The following is a 14,895-nucleotide window of genomic DNA, read 5'->3' on the forward strand; positions in this document are numbered from 1 at the left end:
GTTGTCTGACTGCTCAGAGAAAGACAGTGAGAGAGAATGGGAGTGAGAGAGACAGAGGAATGGCAGAAACACACCAGCAGATATTATAGACAGGCCTCTTATTTTCTTGAATTCATTTACTTTTTTCTTTTTTTTATCGGAACTTCAGAGTGAATAGAATGTCACAACCAATACTGAACCAAATATTTCCTGCAAATGAATATCTTCACATAACCTTTCCACTGATCCGTGTAACATCTCAACGTTGCGAGAGAGCAACCATTTCTCAATATTTTTTTTACATACAGTCCCAAATTCAGTTTGGACCTTTAGAGAGACGGGGTTATCCACATGAACAAACCACTGGGGGGTCGACGAACCACCTTTTTTTTCTTTTTTTTTTCTTTTTTTACCAATTAAAAACAAATTCATATAGAGATTGGCTTCATGCATACTTGAGAGGTTCACAAAAAATAGAGACGAGAGAAGCTACGATGTCATTGAACAGCTAGACAGGGTCAGGTGATCTGTGTACAGGAACTGTCTTATGAATGAAAGCCCCATAGTTCCAGTGCCCTAACACTGTTAGTCCAGGCGGGGTGATGAAAAGCTTTTAGAAACCCAGTTGGAGATCGGGGGGGGGGCGGGGGCGCTGCGGCCCCATGTGTGCCCCGGGGGAGGGGCCCCATGTGTGACCCCAGTGTGCTCATCATCTTACGTCCAGCGGAGAGGGAATCACAGATAATAGAAAAGGCTGATGGACGTGGTGTGCACGTTTTTTCCATCCCTCTATAATATTCAGAAGAATAATAAAATAATCCATCACAGTTTTTTAAAAGAATAAAACGGTAAAAACATAGAAAACAAAAATATTTTCTTTTAAGACTTAGAACAGAAATAGAGAGAGCAGGAGAGCTTAACACCAGGCTGACTGAGTCTCTAGATGCACAGAGGAACACCAATGTCTGTGTCCATTTATCCACCCATCTTGTCCATATATTCATCCGTTTGTACATTCATCTGTCCATCCGTACTGTACATCCTTCCATCACTTGTTCACTCTTCTCCTTGTCTTCCTCCTTTTCTCGCCCCCCCCCCACACACACTTCCTCTGCTCAGCATGCTCAAATGTTGGCACGGCGTTTCTGCAGCGTCATGGTCAATTCTTTCACACAGCTTCCCAGAAACCTTGAGACAACAATCCTCCCCTCTAGATCTGTGCATCTGCAATGTCCGTCGTCGTCGTCCTCCTCCTCCTCCTCCTGCTCCTCTTCCTCCTCCTGCTCATCCTCCTCCTCACAGTTCAGAGAGATTATGTGGTGTTGATTCTACCGACCTCTTGTCTGATGGCTGCCGAGCAGGAGAGAAGAAAACAGAGAAGATTCAACAGAGCACCCGCTCACAGCAGAGTACAGTGGGAGAGAAGAGACAGAGAAAAAGCCAAATGTCCAAACTGATGGAACTCTAGGTCGATATTCTCTTGTTCTTAAATGGCACATCACTACAGTGAACCGGGGTCATTCTCCAGGGCGGGGCCACATGACAGAAACGTCTGTGTTTGACGAGCTGGACCACGCCATGGGGGATGGCGGTGGGTTCACACAGGAAGAGCCCTGTCCATAAGTGTTCCAAGGGAAGCAGGATTATTATGAATAAGTCATGGGAGGGCCTGTACTGTGGCCTCCCAGTGGCATTCTGGGATATACATAATTAGGGGTCCTTTCTCTGTTGCCTTTTAGGTGTAGCGCTCCATGAATACAGAGTAGAGACAACAGAGACGACAGAGACAATAGAGATAACCTTTCGAGGACGTGTCAGGTGGATCTCTCTGCCTTTGAAAGCAGACAGCTAATTTTCTGCGCTACTTACCTTTAATGATCTCATCTTTCACCTTATGCAGTTCACGTACGACTTCATCCAATATTTCCTATTAGAAAAATATGAAGAAAACCATTAGTTCAATGTTTTTTTTCTGTCCCCTTCCTGAATAATTCCTGCCACCAGAGGCAACCGAGGTGCTATGTATCTCCTTCATAGTCGTCCTGGAGTGGTAGAAATTAGATACTCGGTTCCTACCTGCTTCATTCTGTCAAACTCAGTGTCTGCTTCACTGGTGCTGCCTACTGGCCTCACCCTGCAATACAGAGAGGAGAGACAGGAGAGGCGAGAGAGGAGAGAGAGGAAAGACAGGAGAGAGGGGGAGGAGAGAGAGAAGAGGAGAGAGAAGAGGAGAGTAAGGAGATTGGAGAGAGAGGGGTGAGAGGAGAAGAGTTAGAACAGAGAGTTGAGAGAGGAGAAGAGTCATCACTTGGGTCAGTTAACTCTGTACGAATCTTGTGGGGTCATCTGTGGTACAGCCTGTATAGAGGTGAGCTGTGTGCTGACCTGGAGACCAGAGAGGACTTGTCTGCAGAGTTGGATCTCTCCCACGGCTTCTTCACAACATCTGGAGAGAGAGGAGAGAGAGAGAGAGAGAGAAAAGGAGAGGGAGAGAGAAGGAGACAGAGAGAGAAGGGAGAGACATTGAGTTTGTTTGTGTTTTCACTTGCACAGAAAACAAAGTTGCAGAATGTACCTTTAGATGTGTGTAGAGTGGAGTTGAGAAAGAGATGCCACTGTACCTGTAGAGTTCTGTTGTCCTCGGGCGTTGTTGTCATCCTGTAGAGGGTGTTATATAGTTACAATGTCACATGTGGCACAGTCTACATTTCGTTGCTCCTGAGAAGTGTGCCTAGCTTGTAACCTTTACAGAGATGTAATGACAATTACATTTTATGGTGAAAAAGAGAGGGACAGTCTTACCTCGTCAGGTTTCTCAGAAGCTTTCCGTCTACAAGACAACAAAATCAGACATTTAGACAAAACGGACGTATAAAGAAGCAGTGACACCGAGTAGCCAGGTGTGCAACTTTGTGAAGCTAGTGTGCGTAACGTTGCCATGTGAGCCTCACCTGCGTGCCAGCAGGGCGTTCATCTCCTGCATAAGCCCCTCCCCCCCGCCGCCGCTGCCGCCGCTAGACCTGTTGGCGTCGTTCTTGGCTCCGCCCGTGCCTGGCGGACTGCTCTCGTCCTGACCGCAACGCAAAATCAGAACCGGAATCAGGGCCGGAACCAGAACCAAGAATCAGAACCACCTTAACGACCGCCAGAGAGACTGTTCAGTCTGGAAGCGCCGGGGCCGAGGGCCATCGCGGTTGAAAGGACACTGATTGGCTGGTTCAGATGTGCAGCCAGGCCAGGCAGACGTCAGGGATGAGAGCGTCCAGATTTACGTGCGCGGAGAATAATGATGCGGAGCAATGTAAGGACGTGTAGATAGGCTACAGTTTAAACCAGTCGTTTTAATTACGATCCATGAGGAAAACGAGCCCCAATCAGAGCAAGCTAGACCCCTGGGGTGCCGGGAGGCGAGCACTGTACTCACCCTCTGTACCCTGCGCAGCTTGGCTCCTGCCAGGGCCGCCGCCAAACCCGAGGGCTGCTGCTCCTTACCGGGGCCGCCCGGGGCCCCTGGCCCCCCGCCAAGCGGCAGTGGAGGGGGCATGGGCGGGGGCACGGTGACCGGAGGTGGGGGGCCCGGGGGTGGGGGCCCCGGTGGAGGAGGAGGGGCTGGAGGTCCGGCCATGGGGGCCGGGGCCGGTGGGGCAACAGGGGGGGGTATAAAAGGCAGGGAGGAGGGGTGGCCTGATGGAACTGCCGGACCTGGAGTGGGGGTGTGGGGAGGAAACAGAGATAGGTGATTGGTTAATGTGAGGCGATGTCGGGGTCAGCAGGATCCCTGATTGGCTCCCCCACAGTGCTGGCATAGAGATAGAAGAGCGCAGCTGTAGGGTAAAGCTGTAGGAATTCCACCCATGTTAACGTGTGAGATATGATGTCAGTTACCTGCTCTACTAACAGTGTGGTAACACTGTGGTAGAAAGGATGCCAGGAATTACACACACACACACACACGCACACACACAGAGGTGCGGCCTCTCCGCGTTCATACTTACTGCTGCTGGCCACCTGAAAGACAGGGGAGTGTCTCTTCTCGGGCGACGGCGCCTGCGGCTCAGACACGGCCGTGTAAGAGGCGGGCGGGGGGGAGGAGACCGAGTACGGGGGTGTGGCCTGATAGGCCGGCTGGGGGTGGAAGGTGGAAGGGTATTGGGGCTGGTGAGGGGCGGGGGCCGGCTGGCCAATCAGAGGAGGCAGAGGAGGAGGAGGAGGGCTGGGGGCGGCTGCCTCGCAGTACTGGCCGAGCTGGTGGTGCTGCTGGGGCGGGTAGTAGTCCTCCAGCTGCCCGTTGGGGTAGGGGTGAGGAGGATGGTGGGAAGTGGGGAGGGGGTGCTGCTGGGGGAGGGGCTGCGGATACTGGAGGGGGTGCTGGTGGGCGGCCAAGTCCAGGGGGTGGGGCTTGGTGCGGCTGGTGAGGGGGGGCAGCGGGAGCGCCACGGGCAGCACGGGCTGGAGGGGCGGGGCCTGTTTGACCGGCACGGCCATCACAACCGGGGGGGAGGAGGAGGAGGCGGCGGGGGAGGAGGAGGGCATGGCGGCGGCAGCAGCGGCGGCGTAGACGTGCGAGGAGGACCAGGTGCCGTGCTTGGGCGGCAGGAGGGGCTCCTGCTGCGTCTGGTGGTGGTGGTGGTGGTGGTGGTGGTGGCGGGGCACGGCGGGCGGGGAGAGGGGGATCTGCCGGATCTGGCGCGTCTGGGCGGGGAGGGCGGGTTGCACGGGGGAGAAGGCGGACGCCAGCGAGGTGGAGAGCTGGGAGGAGAGCTGAGCCACGCCCTCCTTCTCCTGGGAGAAGGAGGAGGAGGGGGGCGGGGAGGCCACGCGGACGTAGGAGGGAGGGAGGGTGCTGGCCCGGTAGTGTCTGTAGTCGGGGGGGGTTTCGGGCTGGGGAGGGGAGGCGACTTTGTATTGAAGGGTGGAGACGACTAGAACATCGACAGAGAGACGCGGGACAAGGGGAGGAGGGAGGGATGAGTAGTAGAGGGGGATGAGGAGTAGAGGGGGATGGAGGACGGGAATAGGAGGAGGAGGAAAGGAAGAGGGGCGGGAAGTGGAGGAGGAGAAAAACGAGCGGACAAACGAAGGAACAAAAGAAAGAGAGACAGTGAGAAGATGGCAAATCAACATCAACTGAACAGAGATGGAAAATCACAAGCCGTCGTAAACAAAGTGACGCGGAGCAGAGAACAGAGGCGGTGGTGGCGGCGCGATGCAACATGGCCGACCGGCCAGGCAGAAAGACAGCATGTTACATCTCGTCCTCCTTCCCAGGGTGGCTGACTGACACAGCAAGATGGAGGCAGCATGACGGCATTACAAGTCACCATGAATGCAGGGGCTGTGGGTGTATACACGGAGGAACAGGAGGTGTGTGTGCGTGTGTGTGTGTGTGCGCAGATATACATGATTAGGGCCTCAGGGATGTGACCTATAGCTGGATAAACCCTGGGCTGTGGGTGAAATTGATACATGACCATTCAGTGGAGAAGGGTTCATAAATGCTGTTCGCTGTTGATGAGCCTAGGTATGTATGTATGTATGTATGTATGTATGTATGTATGTATGTATGTATGTATGTATGTATGTATGTATGTATGTATGTATGTATGTATGTATGTATGTATGTATGTATGTATATAAACCGCATTTACAGTACCTACATCTGCTATCCCACTACATCCCTAGGATGAAGAAGTAGGTGCTGGGAGCCACAGTGGCATTGTTTAGTTGCCAGGCAGGCACAGTAGAGAACAGCATTCCGGGACTCTTATCTGTGAGATTGTCTGTTGACACTGATAACTGTGTTTCCTGGGATCCGATTGATAACTGGCTTTGATTAAAACTTCCAGCAGAGCTAACAGTATGCTGCCATGACGGCCTGTGTGTGTGTGTGTGTGTGTGTGTGTGTGTGTGTGTGTGTGTGTGTGTGTGTGTGCGTGCGTGTGTGCGTGCAAGCGTGTGTGTGTGTGCATGTGTATGAATGTGTGCGTATGTGTGAGAGTGTGTGTGTGTGTGTGTGTGTGTGTGTGTGTGTGTGTGTGTGTGTGTGTGTGTGTGTGTGCCTCACCTGAGCCAGAGGTTCGTCTCTCTCTCTCCTTGTGCACCTGCATCTGCTGGTGTTGTTCCATCATCTGTCTGCAGACGCACACAAACACACAAACACAACAGCACAAACACGTGTTTAGAACTAACGCATTACATAATTATCTTATATATATATACAGTACATGTGTACTTTTTCACTTACAAGGGGGCTTTAGAGGACATGTAAACATGTTTGTGTGTTGTGCATACATACAATTTACTACTAACTTGACTTTGATTATTTGAGGGTGTAATACCCCTTTCGGCCACTAGAGTCTAGTAGAGACTAGACTCATGAGTCAGTGAGAGGCAGAGATCTTAAAAGTGGCACATCGAGAATAAGAAGGGACATTGACCACACCGCACGCAACTACTTTTATCTCACCACACAAGACTCACTTCCTCAAACTAGCTACTTCCTCACATAAGGACATGAAAAAATACTTTCAGTAATGGACGATTTGAAGCTTCACTTCCATATTTATTTGTTGTGTCATCAGAAAAAAAACCTCCAGATCTTCACTTCTCTATCAACAGTAGGCTTATTTCTGATTCATCAGTGTTGCGGTGAGCGTCTGATGGCATCTGTGTGTTCTTCAGGTTAGTATCCCTCTATGTGTGTTGCCTAATGCTTAGGTTAGGTTATAATTTAGATTATATTGGTTAGGTTATATTATAATGTAGGTTATAACGGTTAAGTTATATTATAATGTAGGTGATAAAGGTTAGGTTAGGTTAGAATGGAGATATGTTGCTTAGGTTGTATTATAATATAGGTTATAATGGTTATATTATAATGTAGGCTGAATGGTTAGGTTATATTATCATGTAGGTCATAATGGGTTATAGGTTTTAATGTAGGGTCTGTGTGTGTGTGTGTGTGTGTGTGTGTGTGTGTGTGTGTGTGTGTGTGTGTGTGTGGTGGTGGTGGTGGTGGTGGTGGGGTCTCCTACCTCCTGTCTGGCTCGTCTGTGGAGGGGCCATTCTGCCGAGGGACAGCTGGACCTGGGAGGCGGGATGAAGAAGACCATCAATGACCACAGATTTATATGATATTGTATAAAACTCAGTGACTTAACTCAAAATTACCCTCATGAAGACACGCAAGAGGACAGAGGATAAATGACCTGAGATAAATAGACAAAAAAATCCCCAAGAAACTTTACTCATATTTAATTTGTTTTTGGGTGCACTTTGGGTGTTTGGGGGTGTTTTTTGGACAGACTAACGTGACTTCATTGTGTTGCACTAGCATTAGCCACCAGTGGAAATTGAAAAGACCCGAAGCTATCTACAGCATGGAATTAACTGAAAATGATCTCCATCAGTCAAAAACATTGTAGGCAAGTCGAAAATGAGGCCTTAGTTAAAAAATTCCAGAATATCCCTTTAAGTCTTGTTTACAGTAGGCAAGGTGTCCTCTGTGACGGCTTCCTTTGACATCACTTAGCATGCCACAGCTGGTTTCAGATAGACCCTGCAGAGCATACACAGCTTGTCTAACTACAGCTGGGGCTGGCTGGGACTACAGATGGACTAGGACTGTGCCTGGGCTCTGGGGACTGGAGCTGGGGCTGGGACTACAAATGGACTAGGATCGGGCCTGGGCTTTGGGGACTGGAGCTGGGGCTGGGCCTGGAACTGGGGAGATGGAATAGAAGTAGTATTAGTATTCCTGTTCAGCAACCTGTTCGACCATGGTTGTTTTAAATGAGCTATACAAATAAAGTTTGACTTTGGTAAATGGACTGCACTTATATAGCACATTTATCCAAAACGCTTTACAATGGTCTCTCATTCACGGCAGCAGCTGGCAGGAGCAATTTGGGGTTCAGTGTCTTGCCCAAGGACACTTTGACATGTGAATAGGATGAGCTGGGATTCGAACCGCCGACCCTACGATCATTGGACGACTCATTCTACCTCCTAAGCCACAGCCGCCAACAGCTGACTTAACTTTGATTAGTAGGGGTAGAGGTAGGTGTGAGATTGGAACTTATCAGAATCAGAATGCAGTAGCTATGCAGTACTTGTTGACTAAGTAGTTGTTAAGTAGATACGTAGCAGGTGTGTGACAAACTAGCTAACAGCCCCAGATAACAAATTGTTAACAGCTCAGCTAACAGCCCCAGCTAAGAGCCTAAGTTAACAGCCCCAGCTAACAGCTTAGCTAACTGCCCGAGCTAACAAGCTAACTGCCCCAGCTAACAGCCCCAGCTAACAACTCAGCTAACTGTCCGAGCTTAGCTAAGCTTATTGCCCCAGCTAACAGCCCCAGCTAATAGCTTAGCTAACTGCCCCAGCTAACAGCTCAGCTAACTGCCCCAGCTAACAGCACAGCTAACTGCCCCAGCTAACAGCTCAGCTAACTGCCTCAGCTAACAGCTCAGCTAACTACCCCAATGGACAGTGCAACTAACTGCCCCAATGGACAGTGCAACTAACTGCCCCAGCTAACAGCCCCAATGGACAGAGCAACTAACTGCCCAAGCTAACAGCCCTAGCTCACATCCCCAGCTGGCAGCCAGCAGAGGAAGAGGCTCTATTCTGAGACAGCTATTAAAAGGCCCATAAGGGAGACCTCTCAGTTATCACATGTCCAGAATAGCCACCAATAATCTCAGCTTCTGCCAGACTGGAGCACCCCGGGGGTGTGATTTCCGCTGGGAGTGTTTGGCAGGAGAGAGGAGGAAGGAGGGGGATGATACGTAACCTGTTCTACACAGATACTGCTGTTTACAGCGATTAGACTCGACGCTGTGTTAGTGTTCGCGACACAGACTCGGAATCCTTTCCTTCCACACGTAATTATCAGGCTTGCCATCTTGATGATGGGTTCCATATCCTTTGTTGACATAACAGAAAGGACGATCCGTTGACTCATACCATTTTCTGTGACAGCAAGCTGGGATGCTGGTTTGTGTTGTGTTGTAATTACGTACATAGCCTGCTCTTTCTACTGTACGGTAGCGGATACCCCTGTTCTTGCAGGAAGAAGGTGGTAACCTGATCCCATCAGCACCTAGATCTAGCCTGTCAGCATTTTCATTTCCACAGTCCAGTTTCATAAGAGGGGAAGTATAATATTTCATAATCAATACACGTCTCCTCTGAAAGCAGCACACACATATAAATCATGCCCTCTGTGTGTGTGTGTGTGTGTGTGTGTGTGTGTGTGTGTGTGTGTGTGTGTGTGTGTGTGTGTGTGTGTGTGTGACGGTTCCACCCCTCTGCAGTGGACTTGTGGGGTATTTGTTTTCTTGGACGGCAGCTCTGTGAGCAGCAACAGCCTTCAGACACTTGTTTTCTCTCTCCCTGACACCCCTCTGAAGTCCCTTGTTAGCACATGATCCTCTTCACCATGCGTTGGGCCAGGGGATAATTTTAGCACACCCCCAGCACAAGCATAGAGGTTCTAGCATAGTCAGAGCCAATATCATAACAGCCCAAAGCATTGCATACATATTTAATTCGTACTGCACCCATGTTTGCCTCTGAGTTGGTGCTGATAAGACACTCAGAGACAGCTAAGCACCAACTTAATATCAGTCTCGTATTAACCTCATTTCAGCATAATTTCAACTTAACATCAAAAACACCATGATTTAACATCAACCACACCATGACTCTTAACACTCAACACTACAGAGTGTACTTGTTAGCAAGGGTCCGTGTGTGTACACAGTACAGTATGTGTGTGTGTGTGTTTATTTGAGACTATAAGCCGAGCGCCCAAGGCCCTGCCGGCGCCGACATCTCGGGCCCTGTCTGTTGCCATGGCGAGGCGGGAAGGAGGAGGCCCTGAGAAGAGCCGACCTGATCAGCCCTGGAGACAGACGGGAGGAGCCGGGAGCTCCAGGGAGACAGACCGCAGGAGCCGCAAGCTCCAGAGCCTCCAGGAGACAGTACCACACCTGCTGGTTCTCTCTCGTGACATACAAACAAAAGTTCAAATTAAATGTTAATCAGCCGCTGAGCCTGCCTACGCCATTCCCCCAGAGCCAGTCACTATCACGCAAATGTGCACACCCACAGATAAACACACACACACACATACAGCTGATATGCCCATTCAGAGATCTCTGTAAAATAATTTCACAAAAACAGTGCAAATAGCATGGATGTATTACGTACTGTGCATCTATAAATATAAATAATCCCAAGGGGGGATATACTGCCATCTGTCATATACACCATACACATATGGTGACGCTACACACTAAGTATGCTGACACTATAGTGAGTGACCCTATATACACTAGATAGTGTCATTCAGGTATACCAGACACCTGACCTCCCTCCTCCACTTTCTCTCTGTCTCTCTCTCTCTACCAAACCTCCCTCTTCCGTTCTCTCCTCTCTCTCTCTTTCTCTCTCTCTCTCTCGCTACCAGACCTCCCTCCTACTCTCTCTCTATCCACCAGACCTCCCTCCTCTCTCTCTCTCTCTGTCTCTCTCTCTACCAGACCTTCCTCCCCCACACTCTCCCTCTTCTCTCTTCCTCTCCCTGCAGCCCCCACATCACAGTGGGGGTCCAGTTATCCAGCGGCGCGTATTGCTTCTGGGTCACTGACCTGCTCCAGGTTAGGATTCAATGAAGGTACACTGATGCTATGATGCTGCATCCACCCCTCCCCCCTACCATGGCATGAACCTCCCACCTGGCTGGGTACTCACTGAGGGTGATCAGGGTAGACGTGGACCTCCGGAGGGTCGCTGGAGACATCATTGGATTCAGCATGGTCTCTCTCTCTCTCTCTCTCTCTCTCTCTCTCACACACACACACACACCAGCCCGGTCTCTCTGGTGTCCGGAGGTCAGTCGAACGCGGTTCGCTATAACTGTCCCTGTCTGCACCACTGCACCCCCGGCCGGGCCGCCAACGACTCCGCTACTCCCCCTTCCGCTCAGGCAGCCGGCTGGACAACTTTATTCCAGAGCCGACACTCGGTTGAGCCAGCCGAGGCAGCAGGCATCAGGCATGCAGGTAGTGAGTTAGGTCGGCGCACGCTGGAGCGCTCCAGCCCTTCCACGGACACAGGCGCGTCTGGTTTGCGTGAGGAGGCCCATGTCTAACCTCCGACGTTCCCAAATAAAGGGGCAGCGGCATGCGAGACGGGATAACGGCGTTCTGGGACACTTTGGCTCCATGGGATATTTTAGCCAATGGGGGCACGAGGGTGAAGGAATGGGCTGGAATGGGGTTGTCACCTGACCCCTTCCCCATCCCTCCCCCTCTCCCTGGCCATCCCCGTCCCCACAGCATATAAGTAGCACCAGACAGTAACCAGAGAGGCCAGGCTGCTATCTAGTCGAGGTAGGGGGTCATGGAATTTATGTAGGTGAAATAAATGCCGTCACAGACGCAGGCAGCACCTGAGCACCATGTATCTCCTGTCGCAGCCTCTGCCAGCCGCAGTCTGTTGGGTTCTCAACAGCCGCCAGTCTGCCCTGTGTGGTTCCATGTAACTCAGCCTTCCTTTGCCTTACAGCTTCCAGACCACCAGAGGGCGGTAGAGCACCCTGAGAACAAAACGCTCACACAGAGAGCATCAGGTTCCACGCATGCACGCTGTGTGCGTACGCATACAACCGCACGCACACGCACCATACCAGACCCTCCCTTAAGATAGGGCTCTGGGATATGGTCTAATGGTAATAAGTCCTTGCTCTGGTTCAAATCTGCCTCTTCCTTATCTATAACACAAAAGGCTACAGTGTAACCACAGTGTGACCGTATGACCTTATGAGCCACTTGTGCGAGATGTAACCAGCATCAGGCATGTGTGCCGTACGTACCTGCAGCGTCTGGCGAGCTGAGGACATTGAGGGCGAACAGCATGGCGTTGGAGAAGGTGGAGGCCTCCTCCTTGCTGGCGAAGTTGAGGCCGTAGACCTGCCGCGCGTCCCGCCACTGGTGGAAGGTGGGCGTGGCCTGGTTGTACTTCAAGCCCTTCACGATGGAGTAGTTGATCACCACCTGCGGGAGAAACGGCGTCACGGGCTGCATAGCTACTCGTCCGTCTGATCGGTGTCCTCTAAATATATCCATCTCTATGCGTCTGTGTGTATCAATATTGAGCCTTCGGATATTTGATCTGCACCTGGAGGTGGAGAAGCCACGTGATTGGCTAGAGCTGTCTAATCAATAAGCATCGCCATTCACTAGTGACATTCTCATTTTAATCTTCTAAGTGTGCTTAGTGTTCATTTGATCATGTACCATTTTTGCTATTTTTCCACAGCGGTTCATTTATTGTGAATGTATGTGTGTTTCCTATTGGTCAAGCTTAATTATTGTTAACCTGGCACAGCTGATTTTAATCAATGTGATTGGGACACATATGTGTCTCAGGTGAGCCCCTGTCTTGCTGCCAATGTGCACTGATTTTTATTTGCACGGGATCTGCAGCTTTGATATAAATCAAGCGAATTTTGGACGGTTTTTATTAGTACTCTCTTTTAAGCCTTTTAATTGATAGCATATGGCCAGCTCTTTGACATGGCCCTTCAGTTTGAATGACTCAGATATGGAGGGGATGTAGTGATGTAGTCATGTGTGATTTTAAAATAGACCTTCCCAGCTTATATTGTCAACAAAAAGCATATTCTGCATCAATCAATCATATGACCATGCTGGATAGCAAGTGTGGAAGAAATTAATAACCATTCTCATAATTATCTATGATGGGGGGGGCAAGGCAGACACCTCTTTTTGGTGCCCTCCGTCAGTAGCTGCGATTAACCACCGTAAGCGAAACAAAGTCTGCCAACTGAGGGCCACCATCCGGGCTGGTGTTGGGCTCCCAGTCTGCCCCCATCCCTGCCTCTATGCTGGCGACTTCAATTGTTGGATTGGGGGTACAGCACCAATACATCCGACGGAGAAAACCTGGCTGCTTGGGAAGCTAACAACAGCCTGGCCCTGCTGTATGATCCCAAGGGCGCAGCCAGCTTTGTCTCAGGTCACTGGAAAACTGGGATGAATACTGACTTGGCATTCGCGAGTGTCGGTGTTGACAACCGGTTCCCTGATAGAGGCGTACTAGGAAAGTTCCCAACATCGACCATCGCTGATAACCACGCCTAAACGGATATATAGCCCGGGTGACCTCTCACCCAGGCTCGGGGTGGTAAAAGGATAGCCCCTCGGCCCCGAGCCTGGGGGGGAGTGAGACATCTACACCAAAACGAAGAAGAAGATAAGTGACACAACGCCTTTGTATGCATGGTATAACCCTTCTATAACCATGTTATAACCCCTCTACATACATGTTATAACGGATCTGTAGATGTTAGGTGTGATGTGTGTCATACGTACCTGCTGGTCCTGCAGCTTGACGCCCACCACTCTGAAGGTGTTGTTGGCCGTGTTGTGGTAGATATTGATCCGGCTGAAGCCCTGCTGACCGGGCTTGATGGGAACCCACTTCTTACTGGCGTCGTCGTACACCATGACGGAGGCCCGCGCCTGGCAGATACTCTGCTCACTGGGGAGTGGAGAGAACAGACAAGATCAGAGGTGAAGGGTCAGGGGTCATCAGAGAGGACTGTAGTCAAGGGTTAGGGGTCGATGAGCTAAGGCAATGAAGGAGCATATCTAAGCATTTAGGTTGGTGTCCCTCAATACAAGTTGGTGTGTTGATAGAACAGAATCGAGAAGAATTTGCAACCGAGTTACTGGGCGGGTGAAGGGACAACATGAGCCACACCTTTCTAAAATTACAAGCTGGTATATCTGACAGCTTGTGGGTGCCTTGAGGACAGGGAGGGGCGGGCAAATATCTTCCCTGACCCCAAATCTCAAACCCTCTAAAATTCCCCGCTATGTTGCACTCTTTGCTGTGGCCCGAGGGCCTCATAATGACATATCGGGGCGGTGTCGGGAGGCGGGGCAGGAGGGTGTGTGTGTGTCGGGGTTCTATGATAATGATATGGTGTGTTAGAACAGAAGTATTTAATCACCCAGCTGACAGCCAGATGGGAGGAGTTTATTTGTTGAGATGAGAAACACACACACACGCACATACGCGCGTGCACACTCACGCGCGCGCGCGCGCACACACACACACACACAGACACACACAGATATCAGACCACCGAAAGGATGGAATGGTTTCTGGCTTCTACAAATAAACACAACCACTCACTGTTACACTGACATGTAATAAACAAGATGCATTAAGAGAGTACTGTACAGAGGGCTTGGGGACATGTTCACCCTAAACTGAGAGGTGACATTTTCCCTTTTTCTTTCTGAGCACTGCAGGGAGAGATGGGAGGGGAGGAGAGGATAGGAGAGAACAGGAGGGGAGAGGGAGAGGAGGGAAGAGAAGAGGAGAGGAGAGGAAAGAAGAGGAGAGGGGGAGAGGAGGGGAGAGGAGAGGAAAGGGGACAGACCACCAACTCTCTGAAACATAGGATACTTGTTGGACTGACCAACTGCTTATATTGTCAACAAAAAGCATATTCTGCATCAATCAATCATATGATCAGCATGATATGATAGCAAGTGTGGAAGAAATTAATAATCCAATCTTAAAATCATTGAATCAATAATAATAATAATCAATAAGGAGAACTTGTGCAGACCATCAGTATTTCTATTTATTTTACATGCACAGAGAGAGAAAGAGTACATTGATAGCAAAGTTCCAGTCAGATACATACAAGTAGACAAAATCTGAAATGCTGGTTCATGATTGGTGCAAAAGAAATCAGCAAACAGGAGATGAGCGTGTCTTGTTTTGGTTCCTCCAGAAGACTAAACTAAAACAAGAAGTCCTTCATACAGGCCAGAGCACCCTTGTCAAGGCCAGGACAGAGGCAGTAGC

The 14,895-nt window shown here is 50.1% G+C and overlaps 1 protein-coding gene across 1 annotated transcript in view; it reads right to left on the reverse strand.

The window, feature by feature from the left end:
* Window positions 1-1,291: 1,291 nt before the first annotated feature.
* LOC311309265 (ena/VASP-like protein) overlaps window positions 1,292-14,895 on the reverse strand; it is a gene marked incomplete at both ends in the record, with an annotated part of 23,327 nt that continues 9,723 nt past the window's right edge. Inside the window, 14 exons of the mRNA XM_084438448.1 lie at window positions 1,292-1,329; window positions 1,849-1,906; window positions 2,056-2,113; window positions 2,365-2,425; window positions 2,601-2,637; window positions 2,782-2,809; window positions 2,931-3,049; window positions 3,404-3,681; window positions 3,975-4,104; window positions 4,207-4,901; window positions 6,044-6,111; window positions 7,014-7,065; window positions 11,861-12,041; window positions 13,383-13,551. Of these exons, the coding sequence (XP_084294574.1) occupies window positions 1,292-1,329; window positions 1,849-1,906; window positions 2,056-2,113; window positions 2,365-2,425; window positions 2,601-2,637; window positions 2,782-2,809; window positions 2,931-3,049; window positions 3,404-3,681; window positions 3,975-4,104; window positions 4,207-4,901; window positions 6,044-6,111; window positions 7,014-7,065; window positions 11,861-12,041; window positions 13,383-13,551 (1,972 nt within the window). The remainder of the gene's footprint in view (window positions 1,330-1,848; window positions 1,907-2,055; window positions 2,114-2,364; window positions 2,426-2,600; window positions 2,638-2,781; window positions 2,810-2,930; window positions 3,050-3,403; window positions 3,682-3,974; window positions 4,105-4,206; window positions 4,902-6,043; window positions 6,112-7,013; window positions 7,066-11,860; window positions 12,042-13,382; window positions 13,552-14,895) is intronic.

This window comes from Borostomias antarcticus (genome assembly GCF_949987555.1).
Source record: "Borostomias antarcticus genome assembly, chromosome: 5".
In the NCBI taxonomy this organism is placed as follows: domain Eukaryota; kingdom Metazoa; phylum Chordata; class Actinopteri; order Stomiiformes; family Stomiidae; genus Borostomias; species Borostomias antarcticus.